Source organism: Phalacrocorax carbo, chromosome 2 (assembly GCF_963921805.1).
Source record: "Phalacrocorax carbo chromosome 2, bPhaCar2.1, whole genome shotgun sequence".
In the NCBI taxonomy this organism is placed as follows: domain Eukaryota; kingdom Metazoa; phylum Chordata; class Aves; order Suliformes; family Phalacrocoracidae; genus Phalacrocorax; species Phalacrocorax carbo.
Window position 1 is genome coordinate 84,370,268 of NC_087514.1, and position 24,821 is coordinate 84,395,088.

The window sequence follows — 24,821 nt, forward strand, 5'->3', positions numbered from 1 at the left end:
ATGAAGGAAATCCCACTGATGCCAGTGGACTTTGGATCAGGCCACTAATGCTGATAGATAAAACTAAGGAAAATAGTTATTGTTTCAATAATTAACATTAGTTTAAAAGTTGTTTCCTTTGATTTATAATGCACATATTACTTATTTTATAAATATATATAATGCATGAAAAGATATAAATCTTAAAATAAAGCTAGGTAACATAAAAAAGGGAGAAAATTGTAATTTCAGACCTCAGATTTTCAGAACTCAAGAGGTGGGGGGGGGGGGGGGGAAGGGGGTGGTGGTGGAATAACCTCCTATATTTGCAGTTAGATGACCTGGAAAAGAACACTAAATTATTTCATTCTTTGATTATATTTTCAAGAATATGATCATTTTACCTCCTCTGAAGTATTTGGCATTTCTGGGAACCAATCACATTGACATGGGTATGCAATGTTTTGCTATGTCAAAATAGAACTACTTGGATACCATTAAAGTAATGGCAAACTATCTACATACAGATATTAAAAAAATAGAGTTGCTCTCTCTTTGAACCCAGGGCTAAACTCAAACTGAACAAAAAAAGGAGAAAAAGGAGATAACGTGCCCTATTCTGAAGAAGAAGGCCTACTGAGCTAACAAATTATAATCCTTCAGCTGTCAGCAACATCTGCAGACATCAAGTAGCTAAAATACCACTTAGGCACTAAGTAGCACAAGTCTCTGTAGCGCTAATTCACAGTAGGTCATGAATGGCAGGATGAGATGGTTCTCAAAACATTAGATGGCTATTATGTTATTAATTGCTTGCTCAGGCCCAGCCACCTGCATAAGCAAGGTCAGGGCAGGAGCAGTGACCTCTCAACCAGGCTGAATTCTGAGATGCAGAGTACTTGGTGGTACCGGAGATCAAAGGGAGAAGGTTTCTCAAGTGAATACTTCAGACAGAGTTTTCAGAGTGGAATTACCTCCCCCCCACCCTGAAACTGCAGGTGGTTTGTTGTATTGAACTTTTATTCCAAAAAGACAAAAGTCCCACTCCTCAGGTCCAGATACCTCATCTTCATCTGATCAAACTCTTCCCTCAAGTCCTTCCGGCTATATTACGTCCCTGTACATTTCAAAGACTGCCATCGTGCCTCTTCACTTTCTTTTGGTTTTCCCTCCTTTACCCGTCCTAGCCTGTAACACTCATCTGTTTGTAGGCTCCACATGCACGACAGTTCCTAAAAGCCCACCTTCAACTGCACTCACATTGAATGCACTGATAAGCTGTGATGCCAAGGACACATGAAAATTTAAACATCAGCCTCTGGTGCTTAAATTTTGTGCTGAATGAGATGGAGAATTTTGGGAGGACAATTGGGTACAAAACTGTGCAGTGAATAGAGGGTTATAGAAATCTATGGCAAAAAAATGTACATTTGCAGCAATATATAGATAAATATTCATTAATAATTATAATAATTTATGCACTTATCACTTCTGTATGATTAAACAGAAAATTTTCTAACAGAAACAAAACAAACCCAAAACTGTTCGCTTTTAGAATTAAGGTAGCCAATGTGGAATTTTCATTAAAGTAAATAATTCAAAGTTAAGGAGCTCTCTGTTTCAAAGCCATCTGTATTTCAGCCTTTCCTAAACACATCCAAAGGCTCCATGGGTAGGCAACAAACGCATTTTCAGTTTAAAAACATGCCCTGCTCCTCCCCACTAAAATACCCATATTAAATTCTGTGAAGACAGATGCACACCTATTTACATACACAGCACACATGCAATGTTGATCAAGTTGGGAAAGAGAGCTTAGAAATACAAATATTTTAGAATACTGAACTCCCATTTTGCCTTTTCTTTTGAATGGAGAATTAAGTCAATTTTCACAATTCTACATGTATTTCTAATATACAGAAGAAAACTTCAAGCAAGTCAGCTTAAAGCACATGATACGGCTGTGATAACAGCTTTGCAGAAAGACACCAAGGACACAGACATTCAGTAAAGCATGAGTTTGCATGCTTTTTATTTCCTCCCTGGAAGCGGTGCTTTTAGTATCATGCTGTTATTCAGAAAATTAGCATTTGAAGGGAATGCTTTCTTGTGAAAGTCTCAGAATGCTCAAGGACAAGTGAAGCCTTGTGAAAGCAGAATTTAATTTATGATAGAAATCCAGAAAATAGTTTCATAGCCGACAGTACATTGGGATTAGCACACCTAGTTACAGATTAATTCCATTTGTGTCTTACAGTAGTAATGTTATAGCTTTACCTCTGTGTATCTTCACTGCTTACATTACACACATACACGTCATGCTACGTTTTGTGAGTTCTGTAATTTTTTTCTCCTCATTTAAAATAATTATTTTTCAAGTTTCACTTGGTCTTAAAAATGTCCTTGGGAAAAATGAAAGCCTGTGAAACAGAAACAAAATACTACCTGACAATAAAACAGTAAATTTCTTTCTAGTGAATATGGATTTTTCATACCTACCCCTGAGCAGTAGTAAGCACGGCTTACTGTAAATGAATACACCCAACAAAAGACTTTCAGCTAGCTTTCAATTTCAGTTCCAGTATTTATTCAGTAACCAATGGGAGATTTTTGCTAAACTAGTCACGTCATGAAAAATATTCTTCTCACTCCTATTCGAGACAATCCTTTCCAATTTTAATCATAATGATATTAACATTTTTGTTAATATCATCTAACTGCCAACAGCAGGGAGTGGAAAAACTTTTCTGTTCCACTGTCAAAAAAGCTTGTTAAAAAAGTCAACTTGTTATTGCAATAATCTGTAATGATAACTTATAAAACAACTTCCTCTTCTTCCCCAACCTGAAGTGCTTCCATTAGTTGCTCACTTCTTTAGACAATAAAAAACTTATTCTTCATGGTAGAGGAACAAATTATTTTCATGGCTGTGCTCCCCTGACTCATGCAAAAGAAGAAGAGAGAGGTGATATTTAAAAACCTTAGCTGGTGAGGTAACTGGACTTGATCATCAGAAATACTACCTCCTAACCCAAGATTCAAAATACCTTTTTTCTAATACTCGATACATATGTTTTCCAAAGAGCCTCTGCATGGAAGAGGTACTTGGCTCTGCAAAAGCTGCATTGGCTCAGGAGCTCGAGAGAACACTCAGCTGCGCCTTGGTACATCCAGCATGGACCATACCACACCAGGAACTCTTGGGACATCATCTGATGTCCCACCTATGCACTTAATAACTATTCACTTAACAATCATGCTAAGCTGGATGAACATTTCCAGATAATTAGTTCTGGATATGACTTTGTTTTAGTTTGTGATTATTATAGTTATTTCCCTCCAACACCCCCAACCTGTGCATGTAGTTTCAGTAGTTAATATGCAAGTAACTCTGACATCTGGACAATCAACTTGACAAAAAAAGAAGGAAAAAAATAAGAGCAGGAGAGAAAATGAATGAATGAATGAATGAATGAATGAATGAATGAATGAATGAATGAATGAATGAATGAATGAGATGATGCAAAATAGTACTGATTAAATGAGACTGAGCAGACAAAAATCTGTTAAGAAAGGTTTAGTCATAGCTGGTCCCATAGTGGGTTATGGTTATGGAATGGATGATCTCTTGAGGTTTCTTCCTGACCTACAATTTTGTGGCCTTTTTAAAAAGCATTTTAGCTATTTCACATATAAATCACCTCCTTCTAATCTGTGATCTTGCCTTGATTAAGGGTAGGTAAACTAGTTCAATTCTACAAATAAATCAGACCCTAACATTCAAAGTTAGCCTTTATAAAGGGTTGAAAAGGGTCTCAATTTTTCAGGGAATCATTATTTCATTGTACATCAGCAACATTTAATTTATCTTACAGGCAGCAGTGCTGAAATACTACCACACCATGTTTTTCTTGAGCCAAACAAAATCTGAAAAAAACCAAGCATCTTGTAAGAAAGGTTGTTCTAGCTCAGATTTCTTAAGAGGTCTAAGATTTGACAAACAACAGATTTATCCATTTTCTTATGTTTCTTAAAACAGCTACTTATATTTATGTTTAGGATTAGCCCCCATAAGAATATCCTTACATACAAAACTAATGTGTGTTCATAGCACTAATGCTAGTATTTAGAGTATTTATCATGTGGTAATCACTCTTCTTTCTTAATAATATATATACACACACAATAGGACAATACTCTGCCACGTTCTGCACACATACTTTATGCACAACACAAGCTCATCAAGACAACTTCATCACTTTTGAAAACAACAGTTTTTACTGAGGTGAGGCTTACTTACGGAGGAACATTTAAATAAAAGAACATATTTTGAACTCATAGGGATACATACTTATTTATTATATGAGTCCTTTTATCTCTTGCCCACCACTCCAACAGAGTGGGGAGACCTTCCCAAATGCTTGGGGATCCTCCCATTTAGAGGAGGTCCATCTGTTCTCATTTTTAAGACAAGCATGACAAAGGCTACTTCTTTCCCTGCTGCAGCTATCAGGCAGGACAGAAAGGCACAATGCCAATGTTCTTAGGCATCTGGGCACTGATGGATACCTTAAAAGCAGTATTTTATTTTATTTTTTTTAAAAAAAAGGCAATGTTGAAACTGTGAAATAGGTCAGTCAGCAGGATTAGCCAATTTATAGATAATATTGAAAATGTAACAGTACTGAATCTCATCTAAGTAATTCTCCTTTCCACTGTTCTGGCAATCTGAAGATCTCAGAGAGGTTACAGTGTAATTTAAATTAGGATCATTCATTGTAGTTCATAATTGCAGATGGTAATTTAACGGCAAATAAATGGTGAAGCCAAAACTGATTTGAAGCTTCGCTATCCTTTCACAGTCCCCCTGCTTCCAGCTCTGGCTGTCAATCCTAGCTCATCAAGTTCTCTTGCGCATACCTGTCCCTCACCCTTTCTCCCTGTTTTGGCTAATGACTCACCACTGCTCCACTCACCGGTCCTTCTTGCTGTCCTGAGCTATGAGAGATTGCTCTGCTTGCACTGCTCCTCACCGGAGGCTGAGACCTAACAGTATCCTGAGCCGGCAGGCAGGGTACTGTCGTCAGGGAAGGAAGCACCCTTCAGCAGTGCTCTCTGCTTTCCACCTCCTGACTCCAGACGCTGCCTCCCCCCTCCCGCCACCCTGCCTTCAGAACAGTATCCAATTCCTCAAGGCAGACCACCCCCTCCACCCCCACCCCTCCCTTTTTAAGAAAAAAAAATAATAGCCACATTAACCTATTTTAACATGATAAACATTTGTGAAAGAAAAAGAGGAAAAAAATTAGTAAGCAACCCCAATCTAAAGACAGTAACACACATAATAAAGTAGCTCTACAGAAGATAATATATTCAGATCCAATGCAAAAAACTATGTGAGAATCTGACCCATAAAAAAATTCTTGATGTCTTTGGCAAAACAGGATATCAAAAGTAACAGTGAAGTATAAACAAAATGTAACACTGGTCACCTTGTTGCACATTTCTAATTGATTTAAGAAGAAAAACTATTCTCCTACTATGCACATTTTATTTTCCAGCCATATAGTTAAATTTTGAGTTGAACTGGGAATCATTTCTTCTCCCTCATCTGAAGGTTCGTACATACGTACAAACAAATGTCTTTGGTGCTCAATTTCCCTCCTTGTCAGGAAACTAAATTCACTATTAAAGGCCACGAATCACAACACTCGCAACTCACCTAATCAACAAACATGATGGTTAATTAATTAATCAATTAATTAATCAAGTTGTATTTGTTGTCTGTCTCACATGCATGTTTAATCCAGCCACACAGATTCTCAGTGCGTCCTTTGCTCTGGAGAATGGTCAAGAATTGTCCCTTTATGCCCTTTGAAACGCCCAGTGGATGCATAACACACATTCTTTTACCTCACCCAGGTCTTGCTGCCTCCACATAACAAAAACCTATCAAACAAAAGCAATTTACAAATTTAGCTTCTGCTTGTTAGCCGAGTGTTAATAAAAAACCATAAAACATTGCTGCAACACTTAGGAACCTTTCTGAGGTCAGAATTCTGCAAAATTCCCAGAAAGTAGAAACACTGATTATGGTGAAGCCCAAAGCTTCTGTAGTTTAATTTCATTTTTCACAACTACATGTAACATTCAGATTTGCAACTGCTTTGTTTTACCTTGAAAGGCAACAAGAAAAAAAAATCTAGGCAAACCTTAGTGATCTGCAGATATGGGAACTTCAGAGGAATTACAAAAAGTGTTCTGCATAGCCATCAAAGACAGGTCATCCATTTTATTCTCACAGGTGAGCATTTTAATTCATTTCAAAATTCAAATATGTCTCATATAATGTAAACACCTAAAAATATGTATATTCTTGCAAGAGGGACAGAACTGAAAAAGCTGACCCAAATCAGAAGGCTTTCAAAAAGTGATGAAATACCCTGAAGGGTGACCAAACAAATAATTTTATGTCTGAACGCTGGCTGATCTGAGATTAATCTGTACAGACACTGCATAGCGGCCACGTGGGTAAGTTCTTTCAACACGTGCACTTTCTCTTGCTACCATAACCTGTATAACCTGTGTTCTGTATTTCCCATGCACTTTTGCTCCAGACATGGTATTTTTCCAGTGACTGAGAGAAAAGAAACCAAGTTCTTCACGTATCATCTTATAACCACATGTGCTTCCCAAAACATCTTACTGTACGAAGCTGATTCATGATCTCTCCTCTGGGAGACCTTCTCAGACTAAACTTGTAACTGGTTTCTGTCAGAAACTCTTCAGCGGGTACATGAATAAACAGCAGCTAGGACACAGGCCTCAACACAGAGTTATGTTGCATACAATTCTCCTTGATTCTCTACAGATGTGGTAAGGTCTTCAAATACAATTTAGAGAACAGATCCAATGAATTGCTGTTTACATCAGCTGAGAATCCAGCCTGTGAAATTCAGATGATTGACACATTAGCATGGTTTGCTAGCGCTGTTCAGAAACTCAGTATATCCACATAAAACTCTTTATTATGTTAACATGATATTAGGTGTTATTAACTACCATATGAGGTGCTACACCTACTGTCTAGTAGGCTGCAGATCTCCAACACTTTTCTGCTTCTGTTCTGCTAAATCAAGACAGGAGAGATACAGATTTCTCTCTGCACAGTATCTGCACATAAAGAAGGAAACAAGGAAATGGCAGGTGCAGAGCCTTCTTTTACACTGCATGATTACCTGTTAATTATAGGCTTCAGTGGAGTGGTGAACATTTCAGAGTACAACACTGCTTGTTAATTCCCTTGTTTTGTTTCTTGGATTATGTCTTCAGCCATATTTGAGTAGACGCTGCTAACAAATCTGCATCTGTCTGACTTAAAAAGTATTTGTGTGTTGTGGTGTCAAGAGCCAGGAAAACTGGCTGCCACTCCATGCGTACTCAGGGGGTATATGGTAGAGCAAGAGGCCTGGAAAGATGTAAGTCAACTGAATCAAAACTGAAGAATAAACTTTGAAATTAATTACATATTTTTGTCGTTGTTAAATAAATGGTGGGAGGGGAAGAATAGCCTTCTAGTTATGTGACCTTTGGGAACTCAGTTTAGTTCCCAATGCCTCAGTTGAACTCTTCATAAAACTAAGTTTCAGAAGCATGCTGGGAAGGTGAATTAACTAATCTCTCTAATAATCTTGGGACCCTAGACTGTAGGCAACACAAACCAATATAATTCCTATTTTTTCTACCTTGCTTCTCATTAGCAGTTCATATAGCTCTAGTATGTTAATGTAATATGTAGTCTTGAAACATGTATTATCTTCTTATTCAGTATGTTTCAGAATGAGAAAGGTTTGAAGAAAAGTGTATAGATCAGCTTTCATTCAGCTTTGAGTGCCTACATACAAAGACTATTCAGTTCAGACATTAATATGATCTTTCATCAGCTGCCACATGAAGCTGAGGTAACATAAAGATTAAGTCATCTTTTAACCTCTAAAGGATCCACATGAGGTCTGAGAGCAAGGTGCTTTTTTAGAATCACAGGCACAACACCACAAAGAAAGGTCAGAAGTACCAAATGCAGTCATGAATTGCTGAAAACCGGGAACAGAAGTCCTAGAGTGAAATTTCAACATGTGAAGGGAATCCGGATGAATAATGAAGAGGAGAAAGCATTTCCACAGAATCTCAATAGATTTGAAACAGTTTTTCTCCACTTCTCCAACAGCACTGCTGATGGGGCTGGAGGCAGGGATACAGGTTTTAGAAAACACAGGAACTTTTGACTGGAAACAACTCAGCAGAAGGGAATACCATGAGAAATGAGAAGCATTTCAAATGAAGATTATTCAAGGTAAAACAGAATGGCTGACAAACTGAAGCCTCCTGTCTGTAAACTGACACACTGAGAAGATTCCTCTCCTGCACTTACGTGGTTCTCAATAGACTGAAACATTTCAGGTATTTTCTTGGAGGAAGAGTATTGTCATTTAGATGGTTTCACTTCAATAACCCAATACTGCACCTACAGATGTACTTAGGGCCTCCTAACACAGATGAAGACATGTTCCTGAACAGCAGTGAGTTTTAAATTCTCAGGATTTTGGTTTGGGTTTTTTCAGTTTTTGTTCTGTTTGTTGTTTTTTTTTCTGGGGGGACAGGGGGGAAGAATATGGATTCTAGAGATCAGAAATTATTCTAGCAATTCTGAAGAAAACTTAAGTTACGAAAGTGTCAGTTGAGAAAGAAGGGAAAATTTTACATTCTTCCTAGGGTAGCTGTGTGATTTGATGCTTGTATTACATTTGCACCTAGGGATTTGTTTCATTATGGTTTGCTACAAAAGGCTACCAGAGAAAAATATTGTTGTCCCACAGAAAATAAAATCAACACAAATAAATGCTAATATTCTATAAGTTAGAACACTTCTGAGACATGTAGAAGAATGTCTGTTTATTGTGTAAGTGGTCAGTACAAGCCTTGTCAACTACTTAAATTATGCTGAAATAGCTTCAGAGATAAGGATTGTTTATATGACTGTAGGACCTCATTGGTCCTATTTTCTCAGATAATGTATATAATACATCATAAGATCATATCTATTCTCCAAAAGCTACATCTAAGTAGATGAAAAGAAAAAAGTAGCCATAGTAAGGTTACTGTGTATTACTACTGGCATTGTGGAAGAACCAGGAACATTACTCTCACTTTTTGATTTCCAGTCAAGTATATTCATATATGCTCCCTAATTAGGTTATATGCATTCTTTTGCCTATTATTAACCACTGCAATAACTATCAACATCCACAGTGAAGTCAGAGAAGTCATTACATTTGTGGGACACAGAAATGTCTGTTGCTAAAAACTATTGTTTTCTGCAATAGATTCACCAAGGGGAAAATGATACAGAATCGATGATGAAAGATGGCATAGTTCAAGGTAAAGGCAAATAGCTGTACTAGTAAGAAAGTGGCCAAAACTAAGAACAATTACAGAATTTTCATGTGTGGCAACTTTTTTTAAAAATTAAAATATGGGAGGAAAAGAACTCTGGGCATCACTGATTTGGGGTTCCTACACGGAGGCTTCTCAGTGGGATCTGATTTTCCAGAACTACCAAGTATCTACTCCCTGAAGTCAAAACTGGAAAGAAACAAATCAAACACACCAACAACATGATTCAATTTCTAAACAGTGCACTGAACTGGAGCTACTGAGTATCACCAGTCACCTGTAAGACGGAAGGGGTTTTTTTTTGGTTTGGGCTGGGGTTTTTCCACACAAACTGTAGTCAATGTTATAAGCAACACTGCTACACATACATTTCAGGTTTTACCTGGAATCTACATCCTGATTTTACGTGATCCTTATGACTAGTGAGTTAAATAAAAAAAAACAAAACAAACCCTTTAATGAGTCACTGCAAATAGCCAGTTTACTTTAAATATGAAAACTCTTGCATTGGAGATGGAGTCAATTTTCCCCATAGCAGCCCTCATAGAGCTGTGCTTTGTTATTGGTAGCTAGAAAGGGGCTGATAACCCACCAGTGTTCTTCACACTACTCATGACTGCCTAGGCGACTGTCCAATCCACTTCAACTGTTTTCAGTCAGAAGAGCCCTCCCCTACTCAGGTATTCCTCATATACTTCCAAGAAAATAAAGCAATCCCTTCCCATAAAATAACTGTACTCAGAAAGACACAGCTGTAAAGAAAAAGTGTAATTCCACAATTGAAGCTGTTAATTGAAAATGTGGAGTCTCTCAAATAAAGGTGACTGTTTGATGGTCTAATTAGTTACTCCTCATACAGAAACTGTTCTATACACTTTTTAATAGACTGCCTTCTTTTGCCCTCTCTACTGTGCTATTTAGTCATTCGACCTTCCTTTAGAACTTCCTTTAGAGAGACTGTGGAGTCTCCTTCCGTGGAGACATTAAAAACCTACCTGGATGCGTTCCTGTGCCCCCTGCTCTGGGTGTCCCTGCTCAAGCAGGGGCGTTGGACAATATGATCCCCAGAGGTCCCTTCCAACCCCTACCGCTCTGTGATTCTGTGATATACCAAGGGTGCACAAACATTGCTTCTATAATACCTTACTAGGTCCAAAATCATACCTCTTTAGGATACTACTGAATTTTACAATAAAAATTTGTGACTAAGTAGTAAAATATAGCAATACAAACATATTAAAAATATTTAAAAATTAAAATGGACCATGCATTCTAAAAGATACTATATTTATATTAATTATAAGAATTTCTATTTGCTTTGTAGACATATACAGAAATCTCTTCGTAAACAGGCTTTCTTACCTTAAAGGATGGGTTCGGTTTGTGCATAGCACCACTTTTGTTATCAACGCATTATCAGAAGACTGGCTCAAGGAGGTCCTTTGACTAATATGAAAAGATCTCTTTGGTAGGACTGCAATTATTGGTGTGTCTTTTATATGAGACTTTGAAAAGCTGTATTATTTACACCGATACTTTAAGTATCAAGTATGCTAATTCATTGGAAGATAACAAAACAAATACATTTCCGCAAGAGTTAAGGTTACACATATCTGACAACAAAACAGACAAGGACGTACCAATACCCCATGCCACAGAAATTAATTCTACACTAAACCAAGTGTAAATTTATGAGTACAAACTATTAACCCTGATGATTGGGATTTTTGTTCGTTTGTAACCTAATGGAATATTTCAAACTATTGTAAGAGGAAAAATTAAGATTTGATACAAATGTTCAACATACAGGACAGCTACACTATTGCTCTTGAGTAATAGGCTTAGAACAAGCTCTTCAGGTGAGCTTAGTCCCCACGCCCTTTAATAATACCTTTCTGCAGAGAGATATCTTTGCAACTGTCCTATCTCCTGTCTTGAACAGCTCTGTACCGGAAACCTGTCTTTTAAAAAACCTCGTCTAAATTCTGGAGGGAATAGACTCTTTAGCAAATGGACCCAAGATCATAGGAATACAGAGACTACGTTTAAAGTATTCTGTTCTAACCCCAGACATACAGATTTACCTCTGCTCAGGTTCTCAGTTGTAAAACATTGCGCATAATCTGAATGCAGATACCACCTCTGCACTTTTTTTTTCAAACAAAGGGGTCTGTGTTCTTTTCACTGTTATTTAAAATATGTTGTTTACGTTGCAGCTGCTAAACTTATGGGAATAACTATTTAAATGAAAACCAACTGCTTGTCAAGAACCAACCAGAGCTAATCCTGATAAGCAGAAGAAAGTAAGAAGAAAATCTGGAATACTGCTTTCATGTTTTTACAGGCTGGTCTTTTCCCACTACAATTAGGAAAAAAAAAAAGTATTTTAGAAAATAAATATTTACAAAGGTGGTTGTCTGAAAACTGATTTTAGTTTCATTGACCATGTAAGTGCTATATAATTAGGAACTACAGAGAAGTTTTACATTTAAACATTAGATCTCCTGCTTTACTTCTTATTGTCTGACAAATTTTGCCATTAAAAAATGTGCATGTGTTCTAGAACACAAACAAATACAATTTGAGCATTATACATGATTTTGCCACAACAACTGAAAGAGGACATGTAGGCAAAGTACCTAATAAGACAAAGAAGCAATTGCTGAGAAGGCAATACATTCAAAATCAACCAATATAAGTCATTACCTTTAGTGCCGTACAGAATACACCACGCAAATAACCCTTTGCAAACCCCACTATGAGTCTAAGAATACTGCAGTCTCATACTCACCTTTTTTTCAGACATTTTGACATGAATTAATAAGCTGCTAGACCTGAAATCCCTGAAATCCCTATTCTTTTACAGCCATCTTCACCTTAGAAAAAGATATTTTCCTGCTAAAGCATGTTCTGCATGGTTTCACTTGTCACATCCTTCTAGATGAAAAAATAAGAAAATACCTAACTGTGGTGGTGTGCATTCTATTTGCTTAATTAGCATGTTTGACTTCCTGTACTATTTTCAGTCTTTGTAGCTTGATATACAGTAAGCAGGATTATTTAACCTAGAGTTTCAGTCATTCAACAGAAGTGTTCCTGTCATTGTGTAAACAAGCTAAGTAGAAGTCCAGCTAACATTTCATTTTATGAATACACCTCGAATGAGTTGATAAAATATACTGAATAGCCAAATGATGCAGCAGCATCTTTAAAAAGACAAGAAGGCATATGGGTGTGAAAAGTTACACAGGCAATGAACATGAATGAGCACCTCCCTTAAACAAGGTTGAGAAGGTACTTGAGAAGTAATTGACACGCTAATTCACACTGTGAGTTTATCAGCATATCTTCAGGTTCATCACTTATTGATTTAAGATTAGCTGGCAAACATCCTTCAAAATGAAGTTTCCAAGTTCAAGATAAATACGAAAGGATGCAGAATTGTCTTTGTTTCCTCATTGTTACATCTTACAGATGCAACTGACGAAACACCTCTTTTGTGTTTGGTTTTGTTTTGTTTGTTTTTTTTTAAATACAGAAACTAAGTAATTTGACATTTTACATAATTTTGATATAATGGTTCACAGATGCTATGGATACAGAGTCCTTGGGGCTGGCGGGGCTCTTCCTCACCCCCCTTCCCTCAGCCCCGGCTGCCGGGCAGCCCTTTGCCCCCCGTCCCTGCCTCCCTCCGTGCCCCGGCCGTGCCCGCCCGGGGCTGAGGGGCTCGGCCGGGCCCTGCGGTGGCGCCCTCGGAGCCGGCTGGAACCGGCTGTGTCCGGCGCGGGGCCGCCCCGGCCGCCCCATTGCTTGCTGCTGCCACTGGCATTGGGGCACCCGCACCCTGACGCAGTCATCTTCCTGCTATACACAACGTGATTCATAGTACAGAGATGAGAACATATTATACTAATACTTATTAAAATTCCATTTAAGACTACATAGAGAATAAAACCTTGGTCATATATTTTCCATGAACTGGATGGAGCCCCTCAGTAAGAGAAGCTGCCCTCACTTCAAAACAGCTCCATGAAAGGGCCACAACTTGGTATGTTTTGTAAAGGTCACTATGACAGCCAGGAAAAGTAGTATTAAACCAATAAAATGTCTGGCTTCTACAACCAAGTACTAGATACTTTACATAGTACACATTGCAAATTAACCTAAGTATTATACAGAAGCACAGCTTAAAATTCCTATTTAGTATTCACTTCAGACACAAATTCAGTTACTTCAACTTCTAGCCCAAAGGTACTCATCTTCCTTTGACTGCATGTAACACTGTTATCTGCTTTTAAAACTAAAAGGGGTGTGTAAAAAATCTTTGGGATACACCACAGCTGTAATGGATTAATTTCTTAATAAAGTGAATTTAAAGTCATACTATCCCACACCTGTACCCCTCTATGATTTTTGATATGCATGGTCTGTGTGTGCCACAAGATTAAGCCTGTCCACACTGCAGGTATTTCCTAATTTTTGACATTTCAAAAACCTAATGTGAAGAAAGCACCTGGTAATCAGTAGAAATCCTTGGAATGATACAGAATGTCAATAGAGTAATTAATGTCACAGAGTTTCTGTATCAAGAACCAGGATTTTTAGAGATAAAGATTAGCATGTTTGTTTCACATAGACATGACAAATCAATAAGATTGTCTCAATTCTCTTCCCTGGAACCTTTCCAGTCATTTAATTAACAGAAAAGTGTGGATATTTAAAATATAAGCATCATATTCCTCACCACCACGGAGCTAGATTAATTTAATTTTGCCAATGGCATAGTTTTTCTTATTGTCTTCACCGACCTTCTAGTCAAAGAATCCTGTAAAAGCGTGGTTTGCAGTTGGTCAACAACAAAAAAACTACTAACATACAAAGAAGCATGCACCCTAAGAACAACAGCCAGCTTCAGCAACATGCAGCTTCTGCCCTAGTTTTTAAAGGCAGTACCATTTAATAAATGAAAAATTTAAATAGCTTAGGCAGCAACAAGGCTGGCTTTCCCCATAAAATTCATTGCTAAAACATTTAAATGAGAAATGGCAGTTCCACCTAAAAGACACTGGTTTAATCAACAGTCGTTCAGTGTAAAGAACATGTAAAAGCCACAACTTCAGCTGCCAGTGTGTCAAAATCATGAAAGGCTAAGAAGTAAAGAATATAAAAAAAAAGGGCTCAAGTTTTGTAGAGACTTTTTCAGTCCACAAGAATCGTGGGGAAGATTAGATCACCTTGACAAAATTATTTTGAACCATTAATTGAAATAACAGTCTCCACACAGCAAACTGATGTTTTGCAATATAGAACTGACAGACTGTATAAAGCTTCCTCACAAAAACAGTTATTACTTTGACATGTTAAGAGTCGATGCTGCTGTTTTGACGTAAAAGACCAAGTTTCTTACTGGTGCAATTCCACATTGACTTAAATGAAGTTAAACTGGGTAAACATTTTATCCCATGTCTTTGGACTAAGACTGAACTTCAATGTGTTCATGCTTTTCTGTTTGTTTGGTTGGTCTGTCGAGTCAAAATGCCCTTGTCAGTCTGTACACAGCCATCTTGTGTCAAAGGATTTAAATGCAAGTACTATGCTTCAGGAAACCTCAGATATGGCTGAACACACTGGAGGAAAGGCAGATTGATCAGGCTGATAAAAGCACTCTCTACCCTTGAGTTTGATTTTTGCCCAAATAACCTTTGATTGTTTAGAGATTCCACTTTAAAAATAATAAATAAAACCTAAAGGTCCACAGCATTCTATGACTTGTAGAACTTGAATAATGTGCCTTCAACCTCTCAAAAAGAAGCCAAATAACAGTTGTTGAATAAAGCTGGGTTACTATCGGCATGGAGGTGGCAAAGGGGGCTGTCTGTGCCAGCAGAACTCAAAAAAAAGCAAATACGCGTGCACATTTTTATTTTGAAAAGCTCTTGGGTTGGCATCAGTCTTGAATTAGCTTTCTGTAAAAATAAAATAGAAAATGAGACGGCTAACATGATATAGGATCATATAATGTTGTGCAATACTGACCTCAGATTTGATGACAGCAGTTAAGATGGAGAAGGCACATTTCCTTGCTTCTTGGTAAGGCTGCTCTCTGAGCAACAGTGGGAGACAGATAGGAGAATAAAGAAATAGACACTGCCCTATATGATCAGTGTCGATTTCCATCAGCTTCAATGGCACTGAATCAAAATGTTATTTAGCAACAGTAAGGGTGACAAGAATTAGGACCTGAGTAATCAGAGAGTAGAAAAGCATAAAGATCAAAATAGATAAAAAGTACTGTAAAATCTGAGGTTAGTGACCTAATGCAATGAAAATGCTGTAACAGGGAAGAAGATGCTTTTGAGTAATCAGAGAGCAGAAAACCATAAAGACAGAAGTAAATAGAAAGTACTGCAAAATCTGAGGTTAGTGACCTATGGAGAAACTGTAAAAGCAAAATTTTTTAAATTAAGAGGGTTCTATTAAAAACACAAGCCTCTACTTTTTCATTGCAAATATCTATAATCTCAATCTTTCATGGATTTGCTAAGGGGTCCTTTGGAAGAAGCTGGAGACATCTCAGTCTTACATTGAATTAAAAATTGTGAAGGTAAAATCCATGCTCAAATATTACATGTATTAATTCAATGTTGGCCTTCCCCTTTTCTAAGATCCCTGGAAGAATTAAAAAGTTAATCTCTTTCACACTAGACACATGAGATATGTGATTTTAAAGCTTGCTGAGCCAAAATCCCTCTCCTTTTCTTTTTACATTATTTTCTACATAGGTCTAGTCTAGTATAAAATTTTAAAGAAGCAACCAAAGTCCACAAAAGAACAGAAAATTCTGTGCTTGCATATTTAGATTGTTTTTTCTACCATGTTTTCACTAGCTATAAGTAAAATTATTTTATCTAAATATATTATTTGTGAAACTAGCATCCTAAAAGTTAGAAAATGAGATGCATTATTCTAGATGCTGATTATGCCACTTGCACACCTTCTTACAAAGGCATGAAAATGGCTAACAAGCCATGTGCAAAATCTTTGGACTATAACATCTACACTTTCCTTTTCATTTTCTTTATCAGAAAAGCAAAGCATTTTTTGTATGAGAATAAATTTTGGAACTGTTTGGTTATGTTTAAAATGCTGAAATGTGATATGCTTTTTTTATGTAAGCCTCTAACATTGAATAAAAGCTTTTTAATTGTAAAACTCCATTTTTGTTTCTTCCTTAGCACTTATTCTAAAGTATACATATTTCCCCCTTCTGCCATTAATTCTGAGATGTGAAATTGTCTTGATATGATCAGGGAAGATTAGATTCACTCTCCTGTATTAGAAATAATTTATTGCAATGACTTGTCACCATATTACGTTGGAAAAAGAATTTTGAATGACAAGTCCATTATGCTTATTTCTATTTTCAAGAGTAAAATAACAAATTAATAGATTCACTACCTTGAAAATCCAGTATAACACCTGGGATTTCTTTCCTAATCTAACTTTCAGTACAATCATTTCAGGACATTTTAAAAGCTGTTACTTTGCTCTTTCCTTTCCTGTATTCACACTCATTTCCAACTGTTCCATAGTGCCTTATCTTCCCCATCAACACATATCTGAAAGTGTTTTTGAATTACAGGTAAAGATACAAGAACTAAGTAAAGCATCACTCCCCTTACCCCCCAAATTTGGGAAGAAAAAAGCAGTTGAAAACCAACACAGAGTTGAATACCTGAAAAGCCATTCCTATTTACCCTTCAGAGGACACCTGAAGTGGATTAAGATGTACGTTTGGTGTTACAGAGATCCAAAGGGTCCACAGAGAAATCAAGCGTCAGTCTTGTTCATTACATTCCTCTGCTATTCCCTCTAATAGCATGATGTACTCAGCATCAAACCGACACTGATCTTCTCATTACCACTGCGCATTTACTTCTCTCTCCAAAGTAAAAAGGACAGTGAATGTGTAGTTATGACCTTCTTCCAGTGCAGCTCACTTCTAAGAAATATCAGAATGAGCAGACCTGGAGACAAAGAGGTGTGAAGGTTCAAAATGAAGAATGTTACGGACTAAACTCTCTTTCTCTTCTTTCCTAAAATTCTTTACTTGTTGTTTTCCATATCCTGACATATGAATTATCTAATGTGGAAACATGAAGAAAATGAAAGAGAAATGCAAACTGTATCAGCCGTGGCAGCTCAGAAATGTTAAAGCTTGCAGCCCTGCAGCACAAGTTTTTCTAGATTTCCTCAGGAGAATCTCCATTCTTTTGAGCTGCTGCAGTCGGTACCCGACTCCTCACTAGGCCATGGTGCATTCACTAGCCCTGCCCCTTTCAGTGCTCACAGCTGTTTTCATTAGAATAGTTTGCATCAGAGAGATGCAAAAGACAAGAAGCTGAAAGCTCAGTTGTGTGGATTCAGGCTGCTTATATGAGACAAGGATATTTGTTCCCACGTAACCAAATTTCCATGGTTTCTCCGTTGCACGCGCACCCACAGATGAGCAGTCTGTCAGAACTAACATTGTTAGATACTATTGATCATTGGGAAGTTTTCAAGAAACCCTTCCCAAACAATTCATCATTTTAGAAAAAAGAAGTCACCGTGGTTTTAAATTCCTTAAAGATACCTTTCTTAATACAGAAGTGTTTTTGGAGTTGTTCATTCAGGAAAACAAACCCTGAAACATTGAAGACGTACCCCAAGTGCTACAGCAGGGAACCAGTTCAATCATCCCAGAAACACAGAAAATACTTAACATCTACAGAAGGATCATTTCTCATTTCTACCACAACTTCATTTTTCCAGGACCTGTGTTTTGCCATATTCCTATAAAAGCCTTCTGAGTACAGCCAATATGGATTAATTTTATACAGATTTCCAGTCTCCAAATGACATTTTTGTAGAGAAAATAAATAATGACTGAAGAATGGGGATATGCTTGATATTAAAATATAACGATGACTTGTTGTCCTAATACTTGCTGTATAACATATGATGACAGTAAATTAATCCATCCTCTTGACAGTCATTTCACTATAAGAATGAGAAACCTTACCAGTTTCATTGCAGGCCTACCCTATTCCTGTCCTCAGTGTGTATTTCCATGACAATGACTGTAATTATTATAACAGCATTGTACATAATGACTCTGCTTTCTGTGATGTTACTCCCAAATTGGGTGTGAAAAATGTGAAAGGACAGATATCAAATGGCAAAACTCTCACCAGTGAAGCAGAGTAGGCTACAGAATTAATAATTGACAGAATTGATAGCATGCTGCCACCGAACAGAAGCCTGGGATTAAAGGGCACTGCTCACAGAGCCTTCCTTCATAAACTGAGGGGCTTTGCATTAAAACCTCTTGCCATATTAAAGGCATGTAGAACGAGACTTTGATGAGGTGTGTACAATTAAACGCAACATCAGTAAAACATCTATTTTTCAAAATGAAAAGCAACTCCTCCACAATGACCACTACTGAAATTTTCCTAATTACTAATATTACATCAGTCTCAGCCTGACTCTTTTTTCTGAATAAAAAATATATTCCTGAGCTAATATGATTGATCTTTGCAGTAAATCAGGTCATCAGAACCATCACAAAAAATGGAAAAATAGAATCATAGAATCGTTAAGGTTGGAAAAGACCCTTAAGGTCATCGAGTCCAACCGCTAATCTATCACTGCCAAGTCCACCACTAAACCATATCCTCAAGCACCACGTCTACCCTTTTTTTAAATACCTCCAGGGATGGAGACTCAACCACCTCCCTGGGCAGCCTGTTCCAATCCCTGACAACCCTTTTGGTGAAGAATTTTTTCCTAATATCCAACCTACACTTCCCCTGGCGCAGCCTGAGGCCATTTCCTCTCGCCCTATTGCTTGTTACTAGGGCGAAGAGTCCGACCCCCACCTCGCTACAACCTCCTTTCAGGTAGTTGTAGAGAGCGATAAGGTCTCCCCTCAGCCTCCTCTTCTCCAGACTAAACAACCCCAGTTCCCTCAGCTGCTCCTCATAAGATTTGTTCTCTAGACCCTTCACCAACTTCGTTGACCTTCTTTGGACACACTCCAGCACCTCAGTGTCCTTCTTGTAGTGAGGGGCCCAAAACTGAACACAGTAGTCGAGGTGCGGCCTGGCCTCACCAGTGCCGAGTACAGGGGCACTATCACCTCCCTGCTCCTGCTGGCCACACTATTCCTGATACAAGCCAGGATGCCATTGGCCTTCTTGGCCGCCTGGACACACTGCTGGCTCATGTTCAGGTGGCTGACAGCTAACACCCCCAGGTCCTTCTCTGCTGGGCAGCTCTCCAGCCACTCTTCCCCAAGCCTGTAGCATTGCATGGGGTTGTTGTGACCCAAGTGCAGGACCTGGCACTTGGCCTTGTTGAAGCTCCGGCCCAACGATCCAGCCTGTCCAGGTCTCTCTGTAGGGCCTTCCTGCCCTCCAGCAGGTCAACACTTCCACCCAGCTTGGTGTCATCTGCAAACTTACTGAGGGTTCACTCAATCCCCTCATCCAGATCATCAATGAAGATATTGAACAGGACCAGCCCCAACACTGAGCCCTGGGGAACACCACTCGTGACTGGAAATAGAGATGCTCCTCAGTCTCACAAAGCTTCTGCAAAGATGAGCTAACTAATGTTGTGACGTATTCAGAGTAGAAAGTCATGAACACCATAGGGAATTCTTTGAGGAAAAGGGGGAAAAACATGTTAAGTAGAGACAAAGAAATGTCCTCAAACAAGGCATGTAGTCACATTCTGACCATGAAGGTTTACAAGAAATCCTATTCATTGATCTCCATAAATGTAGCATTAATAGAGTGGTCAGAAGATGAAAGAAAATATGTAATGCTATCATAGGAACAAAAAATTGAAAGGGACCATCCTTTAGTTCACTGAATCCAGACCTCTTCTTTGATGCAATCATTCTATAAATTATTTCATACAGACAAGCATGTTTTACTTTGAAACCCCTTCAGATTTTTGCTTCCACTCTTCCTATTAGTAGATTCTTTCAGAATCTCACTTTTTTTTCCTTATTTCCACTCTCAATTAGCTCATAGCCAGCAAAACCTCATTTTTTTCAAGTAAAAGCTGAATCAACTTAAATAGCTCTTCCCTTCCCTTGTGGTTTCTTCTGAAGTGTATTTACAGAATAAACATGCTTTCCATTATTATCTGCAGGAATAATGAGACAAACATATTTCATTCTCCACCACCATGCCAAACACAGAATTCCATTTTCTCTCTATAGCTTCTATGTAAATTCATTGTTCTTGGCCAAAAGTAATCAGAGCAGTAAACAGGTTAACATCATTTTTCATAACGGCTCAATACCACTTTATCCCTGTTTTGATTATCTCAGCTTTTGCAGCTTAGGATCATGACAGTAGAAGCAATAACTGATCTGGTGACCAGATCTTTATCTTTCTCTGTCACTTATATCTGACAAAACAGTAGTGTGTAACATGATACTGTTCTGTAAGAGGCTTATCACATTGTGTTCCTGAGGTTTACTCTGTATCTCCATATCCAAATCTTATTCATGATATCTAGCTCTTTCCAGACAATGTTTTGATTCTTCTGCATAGCTTTGCATCAGCAACATGTTTGCAAAATTTTTCTTCTATTCAAAATGATTCATGAAAATGATAATCACTCTAAAATGGGTCTGGAAGAATTCCTCCTCATCCCTTTGCCCATTTTAAAAGCTTTTATTTCAATGCAACCCACTATCTCTATTTAGAAAGTCCTTCCCTAGTGTACATTTCCTGCACAAATCTCAACAATTTTCAGTATGCTGAAATACTTGGTATTTTACTAAGGTTGGCATAACTAAATAGTTCTTTTTGGGTCTTTGTGTTAACAGTATCTTAAATACAGATGCTCCACTTGCTATTTTTAGTTCAGATGATACTGTTCAAATTTGAAAGCCCTTGCTACCAGACATCTGTGATTTCAGAAGCTACTGGTTTCCTTGGATATTTTTCATACTTTAAGATAATTTTCAGGATTCCCAACTTGATGGCAAACTCAAATGAAATAATTTATTTTCTATGCCCTCATCCCCATTAACCATCTTTCTTCTCCCCTCATATTCAGCACCTTTCTCCACTTTCATTACAGAAATTAAGATTCATCTAGATTTCATAACAAAAATTTCTATCATAACGCTGAAAGACAGTATTCAGAGTGAGAAAAGCTCCATCTGTCATAAATCTTGCAATAAAGCTATATATACAGTTTTGTGTTATTTTAATGCAAATTTAAAACCCAAGCTACACAGAGAACATTACACATGATAAACCAGACTTCCGTTGGCCAGCCTACAACTGCATCAGCATGAACTTTACACGGGAAGCTCACTATATATGTCAAAACATAAATGCAGGGCTTGTTCTCACAGGCTTCTGAGAAACTGTAACACCTCCTGCCTGTTTTTATGAAGAAAGTCACAGAGGATTTCCCTTTGGAGGAGTACTTTTCCACCCTACCCTCAGAGTGGTATGAATAGCCTATGGAGCCTAGACTGTATTTATAATATTCCCTGAAGTAGAACTGAATCTTATTCTGAAACCGTCTGAAAGAGTCTTTAGCAGTGACATATTTAAGCCCCATGCATTTGCGGTTCTATGGAATCTGATGTAAGAGGTTCAGCTGCACTCACTCTGTGTTTACCTGAGCTCAGAAGAAACACTATTTTATCATAATTTAATATCTTCATCCTATTTACTTTTACTTATCTTTTCTCTTTCTAGTAACACAGAAAGTATACATGGACAACTGGCAAGTTCACTGTGCATGTATGTAGCAATCCAAGAGGTGTCCTCCTTTAAAAAAGGAGATGCCATCTAGGGAGGTCTCTGGTTTCCCCCTATCAACGCCACATTTCAGGGGATGGGAAAAACAAAACCAAAAGAAGACAACAACCTTACCTTTCCTACATACTGAGGATCTGGTCCCATGTGTTCTTCTAAAACAAAGAACTGATTCCACACCCATCCACGCTTGGGACGATGATGCACTTCTGTTTCGCCTTCTACGTGTTTGGTTTGATTTCTAGTCACCTTGATGGAGCCATGGTGAGCAGCTCCATAACACCTCTGCACAAAACAGAGACAAACTAGGACTGGGCAGATACAAGATGTACTTGTAATTCTCATTGTAGGATAAGCTTCCTGTTCAAGGTTTTCTTTCTCTTGTCTTTTTCAGCTGTAATCCTTTAATAAGTTCCCGAGACAGAAGGTGAAGCCTGGTTCAGAAATACAGTCCAAAATGGGTTTTTCTGCTTGTTCATGGTTTAGCTGCCCATTTGGGAAAGCTCAAATTATATTTACATTATGAAAAGCTGACTGGAAAAACTGATATTTCTTCTGAGGTCTTCACAATAGAGTTCCACAGCCGACCATTTTCTATCTAATAGGAAAAGAAAAGAAAGCCACTTACTCATCACTAAAACCAGCAATTTTCAGGCTTCTGACCTTAGATTACACTCAAAGCTGTACTAACGAGTCTCTCAAAGACTCTATTGTAACCAAAATTTCTTTTCAGTCCTTCCCGTAAAAGTGTTTTTAGATTGTTTTTATTAAAATACCTTATGAATTGGCATGGCTCTTCCAAGCTATGAAAACATCTACATTATTAAAAACTAGATGATTCAGGACAGTTCCTTTGGCCTTTACCTGCAAATCACTGACCTGGTCTGGCAGTAACATAAAATCACTGCTACAGTGTCATTAGATAGATAGTGATTGGTAATTAATTTCGCATGAGTTCTTCATCTTCTGTACACCACACAGAGATCCAACATGGTGAAAAATACCAAGGCTATGATGGGTTTTGAAAGAAAGCCTTCCAAATGGGCTTTGAGGATTCTGAGTCAATATTAGAGGACACTGACAGGAACTTCCAGCCAAAATGTGCACCTTTACCCCCTGTGCTTTATATAAATTCCAACCCATATTATACTGGAACCTCACAGCATTATTTTATACTGACAGAAAGTTCAGGTACTGTTGTTTAGATGATTTTATTTTAATATTATTTTAATTTTAAAATTATATTAATAAAAGCATATAATTTTTTCTCAACTTCAAAAAGGAAAATGTAACCTTTTATACCACAATAGTAAAAAGTGAAAATGCGCAGGGAAGTTGATGTAGCGCTTAAAGCAAAGTACCTTGAAAGAAATAAAGTAACTCTACATAAGAACCAAATAAGAAATTAGAAATCAGATGGAAAAATACTATAGTGGAAGGAAGCTCATCAGCTGTCCTTTGGCTGCAGATTTTTTTACCTTATGCTTCTTTCACACCGATAATAGTACCAGGAGCCCAACCATATTTTTTTCTGCATTCATCTAAGTACAGTTTCTCATCAGAATAATGGAAGCACACTTCAAGACCACTCAGAAAGGACATCTTTTCTATTGCTATTACTCAGTTCAGGACAGTGGGTTATGCTGAAGTAAAGGAAGAACTTCAGCCTCTTGCAGCTGGACAGTTCAGAAAGAAACTGTATGGTCTTTGCCACTGAAGAAATAAATTTTTAGACACTTAGTATTACCCTGCTTCTTATTTCCATATCAACAGAATCTCCTCTCAACCCCTACAAAGACCAAGCCACTGATCTCTTAAAAGCCTCACTTCCCATCTCAGAACAGATTCATACAACATGATGTATTAGTACATTCTTTAAGTACTAATGTGATAGGAATTTTTCACAGCTAAATGTTATATGAAGTGTAAGTTATACCAGGGACAGAATCCAGATGTTCTGAGTCTCACATTTGTTTCTAACGATATACTCTTCTTCCTTGGTTTCTTTGCCTTTTTCCATTCTTTCCTGATTCTTGCTAGAAATCAGTTTTTGCCTTGAGGCATGCAATTTCCTTCTAAAGGATTCTATATTTACAGATGAGCTATTTAAATAGATTAGTCATTGTCATACTTCAGATGTACATTAAAATTAAGCAGTACCTCACAAAATGATAAGGCTGCAGTTTTATCCATTCAAGTATTATTTTTCTTTCCCTTGTTTCCATCTTGGGAAATGCCTGGGAGCAGTTCATAAGACTGTAAGCAGTGCATAATAAGTTTAAAAAGGTATATAAAGTGCATTGAGACTTCTCAGAATGGCACATTTAAAATGTATTTGAAATCATTATTACAGAACTTTTCTTCATAAAAACTGTGGGGATGGTGGTGGTGGAAAGCTCTTGCCTTATAAAAGAGTAAATATAAATGAGTGCAGAAGATACCAACAAATCAAGATTTACTATCTAGAACTTCCTTTCTCCCGCAACTCTCAGAAGTCAAGGATAGGTAAAAAAAAAACAAACAAGATGGAGCCTGTAAACTATGTTATTT

At 37.7% G+C, this 24,821-nt stretch overlaps 1 protein-coding gene across 1 annotated transcript in view; it reads right to left on the reverse strand.

Moving 5' to 3' along the window:
• CDH18 (cadherin 18) overlaps positions 1 to 24,821 on the reverse strand; it is a 206,140-nt gene that overhangs the window by 162,757 nt on the left and 18,562 nt on the right. The window contains exon 2 of the mRNA XM_064443422.1: positions 22,389 to 22,869. Coding sequence (XP_064299492.1) covers positions 22,389 to 22,616 — 228 coding nt within the window. The 5' untranslated portion in view covers positions 22,617 to 22,869. The remainder of the gene's footprint in view (positions 1 to 22,388; positions 22,870 to 24,821) is intronic.